Here is an 18,684-nt window from a genome sequence, read left to right on the forward strand (position 1 = left end):
GACAGCATGTTGTGTGTAAATTGCCTCAGTTTAAGGCAAGATGCTCTAATGCCCAGGACACTGGACCAGGACCTAGGAGAGCAGAGAACCATTTTTGGGTGAACTACAAATCTTTATTCTTGAGCAGTCTCTGACCTCCCTCAGCTCACTTATTCCATAAAGATACATATCTTCCTCAGGGAAAGTGCAAAGCTCTGCATGGTTCTTCAATATTGTGACCAGTCACAGAGAACGTTCTACACAGACAAAGTGGGGTTCACCTCACCCTGTGTAAGATACCTACCAAGAGCTGGTTACCATTAAACTGCCTCTGTAGTCAAGGAGGAAAGACAGGCATTCCTAAAGCATGGACAGTCTAATTTGGTTTTGAGGTTCCCTGAGGGCAAGGACTCCTGCAAAGGGGATGCAGATACCTAGAGTGCAAGCATCTAAATCTGTGTCCGTGAGCAGAACCAGCACCGACTGGGGGTGGTGCCATGGGGCAATAGAGGGCTACAGAATTCCCTGGCAGCAAGGTTTGGCAGTGACTTCTAGCCACCAGCTTCACGCTGGCATAAGGGGAACAGCACACATGTTACCAGGTACTGAAGGCTACATTCTTCCCTCACAGCACGAATCTATCTTTGGTGCCCTAAGAAGTGCTGGCATTTGGCAGGAGATCATTGTCCCACGTGGGGCCTTCACTAAACATTTGCTCTGAATGTGAGACGTGGTTTGTACAGAGGACATGGAAAAGTCACAAGCAATGGCATCTCAGGAAGCCTTGTGCTTTGGGGACTTCTCTGGAAGGGATTATTATTCAGCTCCATCCCACATCCCAGGGAAGCTGCATTGTAGACATGAGCTGTTGGCAGAGCTCAGCAGGTTGCTCCTGAGGACAAAACAGCTGTTCTTCCCTCTCTTCCCCTTCCAATACCAGCTCTCTCTGGGCAGCTAAGGGGATACAGTCTGGGGCTGTGCTGGTAGCCAGGGGATATGCATGCAGTTATATTGTGACCCCTGAAACATATATGTCCTCATGGCAAGCTGTACTGAGTTTCCAGCAGGAAAATATGGAAATGAGTTTTATGTTTTACCTTGTGATACAAGTGTCTGTCTTCTTGAAGACAAATTTGCAAAACCAAAAGTGCAGAATAAGTTACTAACTCAAAGTACAGGCAGGGTTACCTGAGTGATGGGATGAATTAACTTGTGCAGTCCTGGGCCATGCAGGGGTCTGTAACCTTGCAGAAGGCAGGCTGCAGTTGTATGGTGGGCTGTCGTTACATGCTGTAAATACTGAGAGGTGCTTCTTCGTTAGATGCCTAATCGATGCTCTGTAGCTGAGGCCATGCTGCTAAGCCACTTAGTGACCCTGATCAGTGGTTCACTCCCATCTGTCAGTGCACTGTTTCCCAAAAGAAGTTATACTGGAGATTGCATGTCCTTGGAGCAGTGGATTAATACAGAGATGGCACTAATCTCTCCTCACCACATTATCTACATCCCCCTTGGTACAGTAAATATATCTACATCCAGTGCTGAGCCTTGCAGGGCTGGAAATGTGCTGCCAGGCCCTCAGGAGGGAGATGGAGTTGGAAAACTCTACTCAACCCACAGTGCTGGGGCAAGGGAGGACCTCCCAGCTTCAGAGCTCAGAGCTGAGCAACTATTTGAGCTGAAGCCATGGTCACCTGAGGCTGCTATTACAGGTGCTGGGCAGGGATCAGTCCGTCCCAGGCACTAGGGCACTGCCTGCACCAGAAACAGCCCTGCCCTGTTTATCTATCTGCAAAAGTGAGGACTGGGTCAGTGCAGGCTACGTGTCTCCTCCATGGCAGTATTTCTCGGCTTGGAGCACTCTGCTGCACCAAGGCTGGTCCAGCAGCAGCAGGGATCAGTGCCAGATCTCTGTGCCACACACAGATCCCCTGACACATTGTCTCTGACAGATGTATTAGTACCTCAGCAAAATCCTGCATCTTTTCCTGACATTCTCTCTCTCTCAGTTTTACAGCTACGGCTTCAGCAGAGAAGGACCCGTGAGCAGCTGGCAGACCAAGGCATCATGCCACGTGAGTATCTTTTTCTGCCTTTTTCACCCACTCATGGCTCAGAGGGGCTGTGTTCATCTTGGGTATGCTGCGGCACTGTGTGGCACCAGCTGCCTGCTCAGACCCACTCAGCTCTGAGCAGATTGCTACCGGGGGAACTTTGCTTCCTGCCCTGTAGAGATACTACGGTCCCTGGTGCTATACAATGGTGCCCAGCATTTGCCACACAGATTATAATGCTGCTGCTTAAACTGAAGTCAGGAGAGATGCTTAGCTTACACCATCCAAAAATTCAAGTGAATAGCTCCCTGTCCCAGAGGTCACTGTGGCAGGACAAAAATATCCAGCTCCAAGCAGAAGACTCTCAAAGCTCTTCACATAGGCAAGGGCAGAGAATATCATATCCTCCTGTAAAAGCCAGGAACCTCTGGAAAAAGGAAGAGGTGGCTAACTGCCTTGGCCCCAGTGCAGAGAGGCAGCCCCTGGATGAGTGAGACATATCCAGATCTGCGCCTGTGCCCAGCCAGGACCGCACAGGGCAGAACTCAGTGTACACGTGAAGCCAGTGAAACCCCACCTGGACCTTCTTGCTGCAGACTGACAAATTATGTCCATGTTTTCCCCTCTCTGACCACATTCATCCTTGCTAACCTGTCATTCAAGCCTGAAGGACAAGCTCCAGGCCAGCATTATCATGTAATCATTCAGCATCAGAAAGCCAGTTGCTAAAGCCCAGAAAGTAAGTGAAAGAAAATGAGCCCCTTCTGCACCTGCAGGTGCATCATGAAACCTGTAGCACTATCGGAGAAATGATGTTGGGACATCAGCCCTGCTTAATGGATAACTCCAACCTGACCTAGCTCAGGCTCCATGTGTATGAATCTGTGATTATCTGGGATGCAGGTAGAGGATTAACCTTTCTGTCTCATCAAGGGCCCCTTGGGTTCACTGCTAAGATCACAACTTTCCAAAGGCTGTGTCACTTTTACCTCTTCTGGCTAACATTAAAGACTGTGATGTAGCTCTTGTCTAAACAGCAGAACAACAACTTACTAAAAGCATGGCTCTAGCACTGCTTGCTGCACTCTGTCCATCCCTCTGCCCTTCTCATGCAGCTGCCTTCCTAGAGGATTGTGTCAATGTAGCCAGTAACAGACGCCTTCTCAGTACAGTATTAACAGCATCAAGCATTAAGAAAACTTGAGTAGGATGACAAAAATCATGACTGTCAAAATGATCACATGGTTTTAAGACTGATAAATGCATGCTCTTTCCATTTTTCTTCTGTTTATTTCTTTAAGCGTTCAGATTTTATGCTGCCTGCCACCAAAGAGCAAGCATTTTAATCACAGGACTCCAGGAGTTGGAGCTTCAAGCAAAATACTGTGACATTTTTTACAGTATTGCAAGCACTGGCAATACAGTCAGTGGCCAAAAATATGTTTAACATCTCCTGAACTGCTAAGTCCACTCTGTAAAAGTGGGCACACTCAAATAAGGTGCAGGACGCCCCATTGCACATGTAGGGAGCAGTAGTGCCAACTGAGAGGTTTGCATACCTAACGCTGCTCTGCAAGGCTGAGTGCATGGGACTGCACTTTTACAAATGGCACCTAACATTTGAAACCTTACACGCTGCCGACCACATATTAAGACAAATTTATTTGATGGTAACTGAAGGGTATTTTCCTGTTAACTTATGGCTTCTTTGCACTCCCAACTTCTAGGCTGACATTTTGCAGTCTGGTTTCTGTCCAAGAAGGCCATTTGGGAAAGCTTGAGCACAGTTCACTCGCTAAAAGTAATAGAAGAAAAGGCATTTTTGCCATTATAAAAACAAACCTGCAGAATTTAACTGCTGAATTTGACCTCAGGAGGAAGAGTCAGACGTTAACATTTAATATGTGGGAGCCCCAGCCAGCTTCCCCCCATTGCTTGGGCATGTGCAGTTTTTCCTTATGAAAAACAAGTCTTCCCATGCCCTGTTGGCTCTGAGGACCAGCAGATGAGGTGGGCTCTAGGAGATGCACTGAGACAGGATGTCTGTTCACATGCATTGGAGGAGGGCGAGAAATAAACCCATATGTCCGTTACCCACAGTGGTTGAGTATAGCCCTTCTGGAAAGAGAAAAGATGGTCATTGCTGGTCTCCATGGTGAGAGTCAGGTTTAGTACCAGGCTTAGAGCATGCACTTAATCCCACATTGCACATCACATCTTGCACAAGGATTGCTTTCAACCCATTGTATACATTTTCTGTTGATATAATCCCAGGACAGAGAAACTTTGTTTTTCTAGCTGATCCATTTTATACAGAGACCAGAAAGAGAGATGGAAGATCAGAGTAACAGAATAGCATTGGATAAAAGATTTGAGGGCTTGTGAAAACCATTGTAGGAAGGGGAGTTGATGACTATACGCAGAGCCTGCTGAGCTGTTCAGCAGTGCAGCTATAGCACAGTAAGTGTGAAACACTGGAGTAAGTCCTAGGAAGCTGGCTGGTTTTTGGTATCCAAGAGAATAGTGCAGGGAGAAGTACCAGTGTTACCTGAGCATAGCGCAGTGAGATGAATATCCTTACCAAAGCCCAGTCTGCGTTTGGTTTGACTGGAAAAAATTAATGCCATTGCATACCTGAGCTCTGTTCACACTCCCTTAGATGTTCCTCTAAGAAATGGGAAGCCTTCAGATTGCCCCATCACTGGAGAAGGCAGGAAACTGCCTAAAGCAGGATGCAGGAGCAGTAGCATTGAACAAGACTTCAGGTTCAAAGCTGGACTCTGATTGTCAGATGTTTTCAGGTTGTAAATTGAACAACTGGCTGGCAAAACAATCAACAATACTGAAAAACCTCTGCAAATAAAGACAGGTGCAGACTGGTAGGCAAGAGCAGCCTCTGAGTTCCTTCAGCCCTGTGACTCTGTGGAGGATCCTCTGAAAGCAAGGGGAGATCCAGGTTCGCTGAGACACTGCCACGCTCCTGATGCATAGAAGTGCAGGCGAGACCAAAGCCTGCCCCATTCTTCAGGCTTGCTGAGTAGGAAGTTTCCAGTTCATGCAGCAACACATGCAGTTTTATTGTCCTAGTGAAAGTGGTACAGACCCAGGAAAAGCATTTTAAATCAAGAGCATGTGGTGTCACTTGCAGAAAGGCAGGCTGTAGGGCTGAGCATGGATGAACCCTCTCTCTAGACCTGCACAGACACCTGCCCCAGACCCCAGCCAGATCCTGCTCACCTACCCAAAAGGAGGGGGAGGCAGCCTGCAGGATCAAGGATTCCTCAAGGCAAGGTTCCCCCTACTGTGATGGGCTGCAGAAATAGCTGCGCTTGAAGTAAAGACCCTCTTGCCATACGCAGCCACCACCTCATCCTCTAACTGAAACCTTAGACGCAATAGTTCCAAGATTATCAACAACAAGCACAGCAGCTCTGCCCTGTTGCCTCCAGGCCCTCAGCCATTTCAAGCTGACATGTTATCCCCTGACAAGTTGTCTGAATAACTAGTGCTAGCGATGTCTTTATTTGTTTTGCAGACTAATACAAGCTGCAGCATCCACATAATTCCTCCAAAAATCTTGGTAAATGACTAAATTCTGAAACATTTTCCTGTTGAATAGCACGGCGTTTGGTCAATGCCCATAGCACACTCCCAATGTCAGTACTTCACAGTGAGCAGGGCTGTAAAAGTCATCTCTCTTGCTAACTTCTTTTTTCTTGTGTGCACCATTTTATTTTGCTTCTGATTAAACCAGCTGTCACTAGTCCTTTTGGCTGCTCACCGGAGCATGGCACAGTAACACTAGCTTGTCTGTATGTTCGCTTTCCAAATGTTAGGAGCAGGAATGTGCCTTCTGTGTTTTACTGTGATTCACTGGAGGTTATGGGGATTGCCCTAGGTGTTGCCTACCAAAAGCCAATTCAGAGGGCCCCCAAACATGTCCCAGCTGCCCCCAGTCTTCTCTTCATCCTCCTCTAGACTGATGGAGGATAACATGTCCTGTGTGAAAATAATTTCTATCCTTATTGGATCCCATTCAGAAGACGGAAAGGGAATTCCTCTTGCCAAACAAAGAGTTGTAGCAGACTGTTTTTGTGGGTCAGGACACCTTCCCCTTCCCTGTCCCAATGGGAACAGTTAATTTTGCCCGCTTACACAGCCAGAAAAGAATTTTTGCAGAATCTGAGAAATATTAACCACTTCACCATACAAATTCTGCTCCTATTTCTACTGAACCAGAGTAAACAAGGAAATGTGCAAGGTTATCCATGACTCCAATACAGACTGCTCCATCGGACTGGTGTTCACTGGTCCAAGAGCCAGGGATCATTGGCCTTTTTTGGGGACCCCCCTCTGGGTTAATCCTCCTTGGTGTGTCAGGAGATGCTGAGGGCATAGTCTACTACCTGGTACCTGGCCGGGCAGCTGCCTGCCCAGGGAGGCCCCATGTCACACAGGTGCTTCTGGGCAGGGGACAGGACAAAGGCACAGTGAGAGATGGAGGGGTAGTCAGGGATGGAAGAGGGACAAAGGACCACAGTTCCGGGGCCTTGCCTTGAAATACCCTCGCTGGAGGCTGCACCCACATGACCCCAAGAAGTGAGGCAGGTCTTTTCTGGTTTTCTGCTGGCCTCAAGCCTCAGTCACCCGCAGGTTTTACTTGCAGGTGAGATCCCCTCTCAGGTTGTTGCTTTTCCCAGATCTGTCTTTGGGGGCTGTGGTGCCTTTCACGACATGTAGGAAGCACTCCAGGGAAAAGCCTCATCTGCTCTCTGACGTGTCCCACAGAGCACTAAGTTTCAAAGCCTGCACCCCCTCCCTCCCCATGTGCCTCCTGAGCAAACCCATACTCTCCATCCCCCCTGCTCTCTTGCCATGGACTGGCTGAGAGCATGGGATTTCCCAGAGCTTTCCTGGGTTATTTTTAGTCAGCACAATAAAGAGAATGGCTAGTGTGTGTTACTATTTTTATAGCACTCATTAAAATGCTGTTGCTGAATATCCTGGTGGCTGCTTGCTTCCACTCCTGTGCTGACTGCTCCTCTTTCTTTCCTGTTGCAGCACTGAAAAGCCCATCTGCATTCCATGAACAGCGAAAAAGTCTGGAGCGAGCCAAGGTAACTCCTGCAGCCACCCCGATGAGGGAACACGTGGGCTCGCTTTGCATGAGTTGTGGGGTTTGAAAGCAACTTCCACCACTATCCCCTCCTCTGGCACCCTCCATTCAGGCCCTGTGGCCAAGGATGAGGGTCAGCGTGTCTCCGCTGCTTCCAGACATGGTCGGGCCAAGCCAGGGTTCACAAATTATCTGGAGTACCCTTCTCCAAGCAGGGAAGTTTTAAAAGGGCAGAGGGACCATCTGTGCCCTGAGCTATGGGGTTTTACAACAGCTCCTGGGTTTTACAAGAGACTGTGGGCAGGGTGTAGTTCAGCATGGCATTGGCAGTCCTTCCAGTAGACGTCCAACCAGCTGAAGGGCTGTTTTCCTCTCCGGGCCAGGTCCACAGCCCACTCCTCACTCTGCTGCCTGCTCTCCACTCCTGCTCTAGTCAGTGGGGTTAGAGCAGGGCCAGCAGCAACCAGGACTGAAGGAGCCTAATTATTTAGCAAGTGTGCAGGAGGAATGCAGATGCCCTCTGTCACCTGGAGTGAGTCCCCAGGGAGCTCACACTTGTCATCAGACAGGAGCCTGGCTTTTAGCTCAGCAGTGTAGCTTGGCCATTACGACATATAACATCCAAGGGGCTAAGTGGGCCAGGCTCCCACCAGCCCCATTATCTAACTGCACTCAGGCTTCCCTAAATATTGCTGAAGGCAGAGATAAGATAAGTAGCCATTTCCAGAACACATCGAAACTCTGTGATGCGATTTACCTGATTTTGGGGAAATCACACTGGTTTTCACACCAGTTTTCCAAGCACCCATCATCCAGTCTTGACCAAACTGGAGGGGTGTCCACAGAAAAGGGAACAATCAGTCATGCAGGTTTTTCTTGAACACAGGAGTTTGTTCCATTAATCTGCAGAACATGCTTGCACTCACATGGAAAAGGACCTTTGCAAGGAAGAATGATTGTGAAATATGGAGAAGTGCTCTTCTGAACTTAAACACACTCCAATCGCTTGCCCAACTCTCCTGCGGTAATAAATGGCTAGCATAAGAAACACAATATGACTCTGAAAAATTAGTATGCTTACAAAATTTCAAGCAATCCAAAGTATCCTTGAAGTGTCATATATTTTACAGTTTAAGTATATATTTCTGTCTCTTTGTCCTTCTCTTCAAAAGCTTTCGCTGGCTAGTTGCCTGGGGAAAAGGGAAGGATGATCTAGTCTATCCCAAACTGCATACATTTTTAAAGCATGCTAATGAAGACACTAGTGAGCACAGCCCATAACAAACATATACTCCTTTGCAAGGATGCCCTGCTTAGAGCTGTGACAGGGAAGGACCAGTGGCTGTTTCCAGATAATTACTCAACGGTATTTGTTGTTTAGCTCATATTCCTCCCAACTGAAGTTCTGCAAACAGAAAGCAGATAACAATAACTGCTTTCATGTGTTTTGAAAGCTCTTCTGCTTCAGCTGATGCTAAAAATCCCCACATCTGAAGTCCTTCTCTATCATTTGCACCCCAGTGACACAAATGCAGCTTATAAACAACAAAGGTCAAAGGGAACTGAAATCATAGCAGAAAGACAGGCTAACGCAGTGTGAATGCTGGATTCAACATGAACAATGCCACATCTGCAGGACAGCAATTCAAGCTTAGCCCAGGTCAGGACCCGATCCGAGGATCAGCTGGAAATGCATTAGGTGAATATAACTGCACTCAGGTGCAGACACCAGCCTGCTCTGACCTGGCACAGGAACCAGGCAAACCTACACATGGTCCAAGCAAGTGATCATGTTGGTGAAAATAAGCTGGGGGAAAAATATGGGGGGAAGAGTAAGGAATTGTAAAGACTTCAGTAAATAAAATGTCTATTTGTTTAAACATGTCACTGGCTATGTTAGAGGCTGGCATCAAGCCAGTGCAGCAGACTTTGAAGTCAATGTCCTATAATAGATTGCTGGATTGGAGGACAGAGAGCAGGCTGACTTTCCTGAGGCAGTTTGGCTCAGCAGGGCTTTAGCACTTACTCCCAGCACCCCAACAAGTGTGGCAGGGAGGGACTGTGGGGGACAGCTGTCATGCCTCTGCCCCAGAGCAGAACAGCCCCATCTGGGTCATTCCTGACAGTTGTGAGACCACTGACAGACATCCCACCCCCCAGCAACGTGCTCCAGTGCTCTCTAACCTGCGCTGTTAGCAAGTGTCCCCCAATTCCCAGCCCAAGCTATTCTGTTGAAGTTTAAGCCCATTACTTTTTCTCCTATATGCATGCATATGCAGAACTGTTTATCTTTTTTCTTGTAGCACTTCTAAAAAGTATTTTGCATCCTGTTTCCCTATAGGCATCTTACCCCTGGACTGACCAACCTCCCCTCCCTTCAGTCTCTTCTCATTGATCCCATCTCTGGTTCAATAATGATTTCTGTAGCTGTTGTCCAGACCCTTCCCATGGACCCTTTCAAACGCAGGGGATAGAATAGGGCTTTGCTATTCCTAGGGCCCATCTGACATCCTTCATTTTGTCTTCTAGAAAGCTGCCTGCTGGTCTAGGGATGTGGTTCAGCTGCTGATCACTAGATTCTCCAGATCCTTTTATATCTTTTCTCTATTTATGAAGCAACTAATTTCTGCCTAAGGCCACTGTCCAGTGACCACTACAGAAGCATCTCTGGTGGACTAAGTCTTCATCCACCCCAGTGCTTAATCACCTGGTTTAGCTGTGGCTAACTGTGACCTGAATGCAGTCCTTTCCAAATGTCCTCTTGAAATTTTATCAAACGTATTTCAGATCATTTCTTCAATTACTCCAAATCATGCTGCATTGTAATCTGTTAGCCTTGAATGATTCAGAGTTAAGGAGTATGTCTTCTATCATCCAAGGCATTAATGAATATGTTGACTAGTAGGAAGAATTGCTGTGTAACATGATTTGATATATTCTTCTATTTAGACTGTGAGCCATTCCTAATTCCTCTGGTGACCCACAGCTATGCTCCTTTTTTTATTTTAGTCTTATCCAGACCAAATTTCTCTGCTTACATATGAGAAAGCCATGTGAGATATTGTCAAAACATACTTAAAGTCAAGCTACATGACATTCATTTTTTATTCCTGTAACAGAAATCTGTCATCTCTCCATAGAAGGAAATTAGGTTGATGTGATATAGTTTGTTCTTGATGAATCCATCTTGGCTGCTACTCACCTGCTTGCTATCTTCAAAATCAATTTATAGATTGTTTGATTACTTGGTCCAGTAACTTGCTGACTGGTTTATAATTTCCTGGTTTCTTCACTCCATCTCTTTTAAAGCAAGAAATTATGCTCTCCCTTGCCCAGTTTCCTGGAGACCCACAGATAGTTGTTATTACTATAGCATTCTGTATCTCAAACTGTTTCGGAACATTTAACTCATCTGAGTATTCTCCAACCTGTTCTCCAACCCAATAACTAGAGCTTCTTCTCTTTTGTTGCTGAAGGTTCTTGGCTTAGTCATCTGATTGATAAATAGCCATTTATCTTTTTATTGAGGATGGTTTAAAAAGGCATTAAATCCTGTAGCCATCTCAGCAGCATTCACAATTATTTCTCCTGTTTATGGAACACAGACAGCACTTTCCATTGCCTTGTCCTGGCTACAGAAGTCCTTATAAAATCTTTTTCTCATGATACTGTACATTTTGTACTGTGGGTTTTCTAGTTTTTCTCCAGCTGCTTGTACTGTTCTTTTATATTTATCCTTAAGATTTTAACCTCTTTGAACTATGTACATTTTTTGGTACTATTTCTTCTTGCATCTCAATTTAGCAAACAGCTAATAATTTGTCCAAGTTGTGCTCTAGCTTTTCTTCAGCAGGGGATAAGCTTATATTTGTATTCTTGAGGTCAGCTGCCCTCAATACTGACTTCCTTGGCCCTAGTGGATGGTTATTATACCTCTGCATGCCTTTCTGTTGCTAAAGACATTAGGAAGTTGACATAAGGCTCCAGGACCATGTTCATCACAAGCTCTGCTGCAGTGATCTGTAAAGTGGATTTTCCCATCCCCACGTCATAGCTGGGGTGAGGAATCACAGAACACAGGAGCTGCAGGACTGCAGGAAGGCTAAGCCTTGTGGCTGACCTGGGTAGAGAGTCTGGGTATCTTCATGACTTGCTCAGCCTTACATCTCACCCCAGAGTGCCAGGCTTCCCACAGAAGCCATTGCTAATGGTACACTCTGGAGCTGCCTTGGTGCAACTCTCAAAGGCCACATGGTATGCTAAGCTAGGAGCAGATCCACCACTCCCAGCGAATAGGTCTCACCCTTCCCTTGAGCTCTCATAATACTTCAGGCATCAGAAGCTCAAGGGAGATTGGAAAGGACACAGCTTAGGAGTGGGTATAGTGAACAGACAGCAGCTCCATGCACATTGTTCCCTTTCTGAAGAACTACCCAAGAACAAGCCAGTGTCTGAGTGAAAGATAATTCCATTTAAGAGCCTACTCAACCCAGCTTGTAATAAATTCAAAAGAACCATGAGATGGCACAGGGGCAGATGCTCTCTGTACCTCATTGCTGCTCTAGCCAGGTAACTCTCTGCATTTGTGTTCTGCAGACTGAAGATTATCTCAAGCACAAGATCAGAAGCAGGCCTGAGCGATCAGACCTGGTCAATATGCACATTTTACAAGGTAAGACTGCCTGAGCTTCTCCCACATAATCCTTGTGTCTGCTGCCTTGTGACTCATGTCTCTACTGCCCCACTCGGGTTCCCTTCAGGTCTCTCACAATGATTAACTTTGTCCCAGCTGCTCATGAGAGGCAGATTGAAATGGAATACATGTTGTACAGAAGTCAGTCCAGACCTGGTCTTCAGGAGGCAGCACACACGTTTATTCCCTGACAGAAGCAGACCCAAGGCCATCTAATCTTTCGCCCATCTCTGGCAGAGACCAGCGTAAGATGCTCTAGAGGACAGTGGGGTAGAGAACAGCTGTGAGAGAGGACTCTGTTAGACAGAGGTGCTGACATCTGATCCTCATGAAAAGCATACCTGGGGCATTTGGTGTCCAGGGCACTGACATCCCTGTAGCACATGGTTGTGATACCCTTCCAAAGCTGGACATCTTTTGTTTTGCCATAATTTTGGATATTCTATGTGACAATTCATGGCAATGCAGTCAATGATCCAAGCACAGCCATATAAATAGGATGAGCCCTGCTATCAGTCCATGAGCCACAGCAGTTCTCCCCTCTCCCATCCTGGTGTCCCCTCCCAGCCAGAGAGCTGGCACGGCCCTGCTGCATCCCATCACAGACAGCAGAACACTGCAGTGTCCCTTGTTATCTCCAGAGATAACAAGCTCCTTAGAAACAAGGAGGATGTGCAGCCTCTCTCCTCAAGTCCTGTCAGTCGCCTGGAAGAAGCAGATCACTCTCTGGCAACTGTAAATGCTGTCCTCTGCTCTCAGCATGGATGAAGTTCGTATTTCTTTTTCCTCTGGTGCGCAGGAGGGCTGAGCCAGAGGCCCATGCTGGATCAGTGCCACTGCCTTGCTTTTCCCTTGGGTCTTCATCCCTAAAATGAGCTAGCACCATTGCTTGTTTGACAGGTGGAAATTGTCTTTCCCTTAGGTTAAATAATAGAAGCAATACAGACTGCAGTTGGGGCTCGGGGGCTGTAAACCAGATGTGGAGGCAGCTGCAGTCACCGGGCATGGAGAGGGCCAGCCAGACACAGCCAGAGGAGAGGTGGAGCAGACACTGCCAGGCTGTCTATTGAGCAAGCTGGCTGTGCTGCCCCACACACACCTCTTAGCCAGAGCTTCTGCTCACAGCTATGTCCATCATACTCTGCATTTCATGGGGGTGTGCCCTGGCATATCATGGACTTACGTGTCCATTTGGTTCATAACAGGACCTAGTGGTGATTGATTGAAATTGGCCAGCTGAGACACGTTGCCTCATCTAAATGCCTTACAGGCACACCTTCTGTTACTGTTCACTTCAAGGAGCTCATGTGAGCCCGTGCAAACCTCAGGAAGGTCAACAAGGCCAAGCGCAAGGTCCTGCACATGGGTTGGGGCAATTCCAATCACAAATACAGGCTGGGTGATGAATGGATTGAGAGCAGCCCTGAGGAGAAGGACCTAGGGGTGTTGGTTGATGAGAAGCTCAACATGACCCAGCAATGTGGGCTCACAGTGCAGAAAGCCAACCGTATCCTGGGCTGCATCAAAAAAAAGTGTGACCAGCAGGTCAAGGGAGGTGATTCGCCTCCACTGCTCTGCTCTCGTGACACCCCACCTGGAGTACTGCATCCAGCTCTGGGGCCCCCAACATAAGAAGGACATCGTCCTGTTGCAGCGAGTCCAGAGGAAGACCATGAAGATGATCAGGGGGCTGGAACACCTCTCCTATGAAGACAGGCTGAGAGAGTTGGGGTTGTTCAGCCTGGATAAGAGAAGGCTCTGGGGAGACCTTATAGCAGCCTTCCAGTACGTAAAGGGGGCCTACAAGAAAGCTGGAGAGGGACTTTTTACAAGGGCATGTAGTGGTAGGACAAGGGGTAATGGCTTTAAACTGAAAGAGGGTAGATTTAGGTTAGATGTAGGGAAGAAATTCTTCACTGTGAGGGTCGTGAGGCACTGGAACAGGTTGCCCAGAGAGGCTGTGGTTGCCCCATCCCTGGAAGTGTTCAAGGCCAGGTTGGATGGGGCTTTGAGCAACCTGGTCTAGTGGAAGGTGTCCCTGCCTATGGCGGGGGGGTTGGAACTAGATGATCTTTAAGGTCCCTTCCAACCCAAACCATTCTATGACTATGATTCTGAGGTTCTATGATTCTATGTTCACTGCCCTATAGTCTGAGGCCTGAAGTGACCCTAGATCAGCTCTCCTGACCTCCTGCAGAGATTTTTTCCCTGCTATCAAACCCTGTAGCTTGTGTTGCCTACAGTATATCTTCTAGAAGTGTCCATTCTTTGAAGACAGCACAACCTAGATGCAGCCCTTCTTACTTTAGACCCCCAAAGGTATAGACATGGTCTAGTTTAGAATCCCACTCCCTCACTACTCATGTCTGTGCCACCAGAGAAGCCAGATCAACTTTGTTCAGGAAACCTTTCTGTTTAATTGGCTGCTCTTCTGTCACCACTTGATAATTGGGGACTTCTCAGCTGGGTTTGGTAGGCCTGTAGTTTCCAGATCTAGCTGCCTTTGTTATGCTCCTCTCCAGCTTGTTTTTCTCCTGAAGGCCTGGAGCACTGTAATCACTCCATCTCCAAATGTCCACTCCCAAAGACTCAGCTTTTGATCTTGCAGTGTAAGCCATTTACTCCAGTTGTCTAACACTGTTAATGGGTCTTTTCTCCAGCTGTTGCCCAGAAGTAGGGATCACAAGGGCCAATGGGCTCCTAGCAGGCAGGAGCTGGAGTCCACTTTGGCTCTTATGTTAGTCACAGCTTGTTAATGAAATTTCCATTGCAGGGCCTTGGGGAGAATGCTCCAGCTGCAGTCTGTGTTTGCAAGCCTAGGCTAGTAGACAGAGGCTCTTGGTTGGGAATGGAGAACCTGGAACTAAGGGTCAGAGGAAGACCCATGTCCCAAACCCCACCAGACCCATCCTCCCAGCCCCAGAGCAGCTCCTGCTGTGCACTGAGCCACGCTTAGGTTTTGGCCACAGCCCAGAAAGGCTGTGCTGGAGGGGAAGAACATTCTTGCTGGGCACTGTGCTTACAGATGCCCCAGGTCCTGAACTGACACCTTCCATTTGGCCTTTTAGACTCAGCTGCAGAAGGGTCCATTCAGTCTACTCAAATGAAGCTGAAAAGAGCCCGACTGGCAGATGATCTCAATGAAAAGATTGCTCTCAGGCCGGGTCCTTTGGAGCTGGTGGAGAAGAATATTATTCCTGTCGACTCAGCTGTGAAAGAGGCCATAAAAGGTAGTGGAAGTGAACGTGCATGTTATGTTGTATGCATGGCATGGGACAGGGGCTGGCAAGAGGTTACGAGGATGTATAACAGTGACTGCAGGAAGTAACCGACCTGGACTTAAGAGCTGCTTTTATTGCTTAAATTTTGTTATTTTCACAGTAATCAGCGCAGTCCAGCACAGCCCGTGCTATCTTATCCAGACCTATGAAAAGAGAGCTCTCATCTTCTTAGAGCAATACTACTGAAACATGCAGAATTGCTCAGCCATGTCTCCTCAGAAAGAGCATCCCTTCTTAAACCCCTTCCCTCCCCATGGCTTTGAGTGCATAAATGATACTACTGGAGACAGGACATTCCTTCCTCCCTTGCGTGGGAGAGGACCTGGGTGCACATGTGTGGTTGTGAGGCCAGCCTGGATTCTCCCAGTTGTGCCCTGCCAAGCTTCTACATCCCAGTAGGTGGGGGTGAAGTGGCCCCAGTTCAGCGAGGCTGCAGTTGTCTTTTTTTTTTTCCAATGATGCTAGTGGTGTGCAAGGCCCAACAGAGCAGGATGGTGCATTGCTGGGGTAGGGAAGCATCCCGGGGGTGCTAGACTGCTGGGGAGTATGAGAAGTAGCCTGCACCCCAAAGCAGGGTACACTCCTACTTACCAGTACCCAGTGATTGATTTATGCCTAAACTTGGTTTTCCTCCATCACCTACCCGCCAGCCAGAGGAGGGAAGCAGAATCCTCCGCAATTATTTCCCCCATACTGCCACAGGGAGGCTGGTGTGGGAGCTGACACAAAGCAAAAAGGTGACTCAGATTTCACCAGGGCCCAGTGCCAGGACAGGGAGGTCCAAAAGCAGAGAAAGGAGCAGGAAAGCCAGCAGGGTCCTGCAGTGCCAAGACAGCAGCCCGTATTTTTGAAGCCTGGGGCCATCTCTCCATGTCCAAATTGGCCCTCGGGTCTCTAGTGAGGCACTGAGAGATGCTCTGCCCCCTAGGAACTGCTTGTTCTGTTGCTCCAGGTTCCTCAATTCATAGGATTATTTCCATTGGCATAATTCCATGTTAAGTGCCTGTTCTGGGGCTCAGAGCAAACTGGGGACAGTGGCAGGGCTCTGGGACAGGAGGGAGGGGTCTTTGAATGACAGGAGTGATGCTGAAAGTGGGAATTGAAACAGGAAGCACTTTGACTTTCATTTCATCTCAGAAACCAGCATAAATGACATGAAATATTCCAGGCTCAGATACTGCTCTGTCCTACCCCGCAATTGTTCCTGCTCTTGGTTTTCCCACTGTGAAGTGTAAGCAGCATACGTACAGCGGCTTCTCCAGTCTGACCCTTGAGCTGCTCCGTGTCCAGCGTTTCGCAGCTCTCATCTTTGAAGCCCCAGGCTGACAGCTCCTCAAGCTGATTTTTGGAGTCAGAGGCACCTTGTGGTGCTCATAATTTAGGGTGAAGGGCTGAACACAGAGCAGAGATGAGCACTGGCACTGCTGAACATTAAGCCTTTTGTTTTTGCAATACCAGAAAGATGACAGGGTTTAAAATCATTTTACTTTAACCTTGGAATCTCAACTGTTTATACAGTGGAAAGTTCAGCTGACGTGTTCCTCTAATCACCTCCGGCAGGGTGAGCAGAAAGTGCCAGACCCCAACCGAAAGCCCTAACGTCCCAGTGACAGGAGGCCGCCAGTGCCCTACATAGCTGAGCAGTGATATAAGAACCCTTTTTTACCAGGTCCTTGTCATCACTTTGTCCAATACGCTTGAGAGGACAATACCCAGTGCATTAGAAACAGCCCCGAGCAAACACCATTCTGCCTGAGATTACAGCAGAGACATGGGATCGTGAAACAATACGGTCAGCCCCGGGCTGGGTGAGAGCAGGACAGATAAGGGCAGCATTCCCCAGCCGGCACAGGCCCGTGGTATCAAGCAGCAGGATGCAGCACATTCCTGTCATGCTCTGGGCTGCCACCGTGTCCTGAAGGTCCCTTGGGCTCCTGGTTTTGGCACCACTTCTCCATGCATGCTTATTAAATGTCAGCCCAGCGGGACTCTTGCAGATCCACAAGTCCCCCTTGCTTGGTGTCATTTTTCCAGAGAGAGGATGCCCACGCTAGTCTGCAGGCATGGGGAGAAGCTCCCACCCAGCCCAGGTGGTAGACCATGCAGTGCTGCAGTTCCTCAGGGAAGACCCAGTTTGGGTGCTGTTTCTGAGAGAGAGGGGACAGGCCCTATTTCCAGGGACATATAAGGAGCCCCGTGCCCTGGAGGGCAGGGAGGAGAGGGTCTCCACAGGACACAGTATCTCATATCCCCACCCCACATGGTGGCTGGGCAGCAGCTTGGGACAGGGAGCCAGGGCTCCCTGCTTCCTCACCCACCCTGGCACCACAAGCCGGAGCAAGCAAAGATAACCCTTATCTTGCAGATAGGGGCAGGGGTCAGAGCAGGAGAGTGCGTGTCGGTGAGAAGGCGCACATTGCTAGACCGGCAGCAGGGACAGGTGGAAGCTTGTCCCTGGGCCCTTCCTATTTCCCCATTTGTCACCTCGCTATCGGCATGCCAGGCTGCCTGACAAATGCCAGACATGAGCACGAGGAGATTACGAGCGTGGCTGCGCTGCTCCTTCCTCTACCCCGACCTGCAGCCCTCCTGAGACTCACATGAGACCTTTTTTTTTTTTCAGCACTTTATTTATCAGCAAAAGCTGGGGGTCAAGAGCTCTTGCCCATCTGACTAGGAGATAGGGTGCCGGGAGCTTTGCAGGGGGAAAGAAGCAATGTCTGGGGCCGTCAGGGAGGCAATGGTGGTGGTTTGAAGCATGTCGTGCGGGTGAAGCCTGTGGACAGAGACAGGATCTGGAAGCCTCTATTCAGCTGCAGCCAGGTCCACTCACGTTGGCTCTTGTGCCATGAACGGATGGGTCACCCTCCGGGTGGATTTCAACCTCAGTTCTTCTGCTGAGGACACGATCCCAGGCGTGGTGTGGGCTTGTGGTTGGGGTGCTCAGCTGGTGGAGAGGGCGACGCTAACACCCCTCTCCCCAGCTCAGCCCAGCGGTGGGGCAAGATAGCAGAGCCACCCCTGCGCCAGCCCCACTTGCCTGCAGAAAGCCCCCTGCCCCGACAGGCCAGGCTCTTCGGACGCCTCCTCTCTCCCGCTCCCAAGTAACACGGTCCACGGCACAGGCCAGGAGCCGACGCCAGCCCCTCGCCCACCAGCCTCGGCCACGGGGGCACAGCCAGGCGCTGCCCCTGTGCATGGCTGGCGACGGGGGGAGGCGTCCGAGCTCTCTGAGCACCACGTCCTTCGCCCACGGCCAGCTCTGCAGGAGCTGGGCGCAGGCACGGAGGCCTGCCACGTGGCTCACCCCGTCCCTCCCGCCGTCAGGCTCGTCCCCCCTGCCCAGTGCAGGGCCCTGACCGTCACCCCCTCTCCCCCGCCAGGCACCCAGGTCAGCTTCCCCAAGTCGGCTGATGCCTTCGCTTTCGAGGAGGACAGCAGCAACGACGGGCTGTCCCCGGAGCAGGCCAGGAGCGAGGACTCCCCGGGCTCCACCGAGCTGGCGGCGGGCACCAAGGCCCCGGAGCCAGCCCCCGCCGCCCCTGCCGGGGCACCCCAGGT

General features: G+C 49.2%; 1 protein-coding gene across 1 annotated transcript in view; it reads left to right on the plus strand.

Moving 5' to 3' along the window:
• Nucleotides 1-18,684, plus strand: part of MYOCD (myocardin) — a 37,217-nt gene that overhangs the window by 8,610 nt on the left and 9,923 nt on the right. Inside the window, exons 2-6 of the mRNA XM_010579452.1 lie at nucleotides 1,989-2,054; nucleotides 7,095-7,150; nucleotides 11,746-11,821; nucleotides 14,911-15,072; nucleotides 18,507-18,682. Of these exons, the coding sequence (XP_010577754.1) occupies nucleotides 1,989-2,054; nucleotides 7,095-7,150; nucleotides 11,746-11,821; nucleotides 14,911-15,072; nucleotides 18,507-18,682 (536 nt within the window). The remainder of the gene's footprint in view (nucleotides 1-1,988; nucleotides 2,055-7,094; nucleotides 7,151-11,745; nucleotides 11,822-14,910; nucleotides 15,073-18,506; nucleotides 18,683-18,684) is intronic.

The sequence above is a fragment of the Haliaeetus leucocephalus genome, unplaced genomic scaffold (assembly GCF_000737465.1).
Source record: "Haliaeetus leucocephalus isolate CR32 unplaced genomic scaffold, Haliaeetus_leucocephalus-4.0 Scaffold657, whole genome shotgun sequence".
Taxonomy (NCBI): Eukaryota; Metazoa; Chordata; class Aves; order Accipitriformes; family Accipitridae; genus Haliaeetus; species Haliaeetus leucocephalus.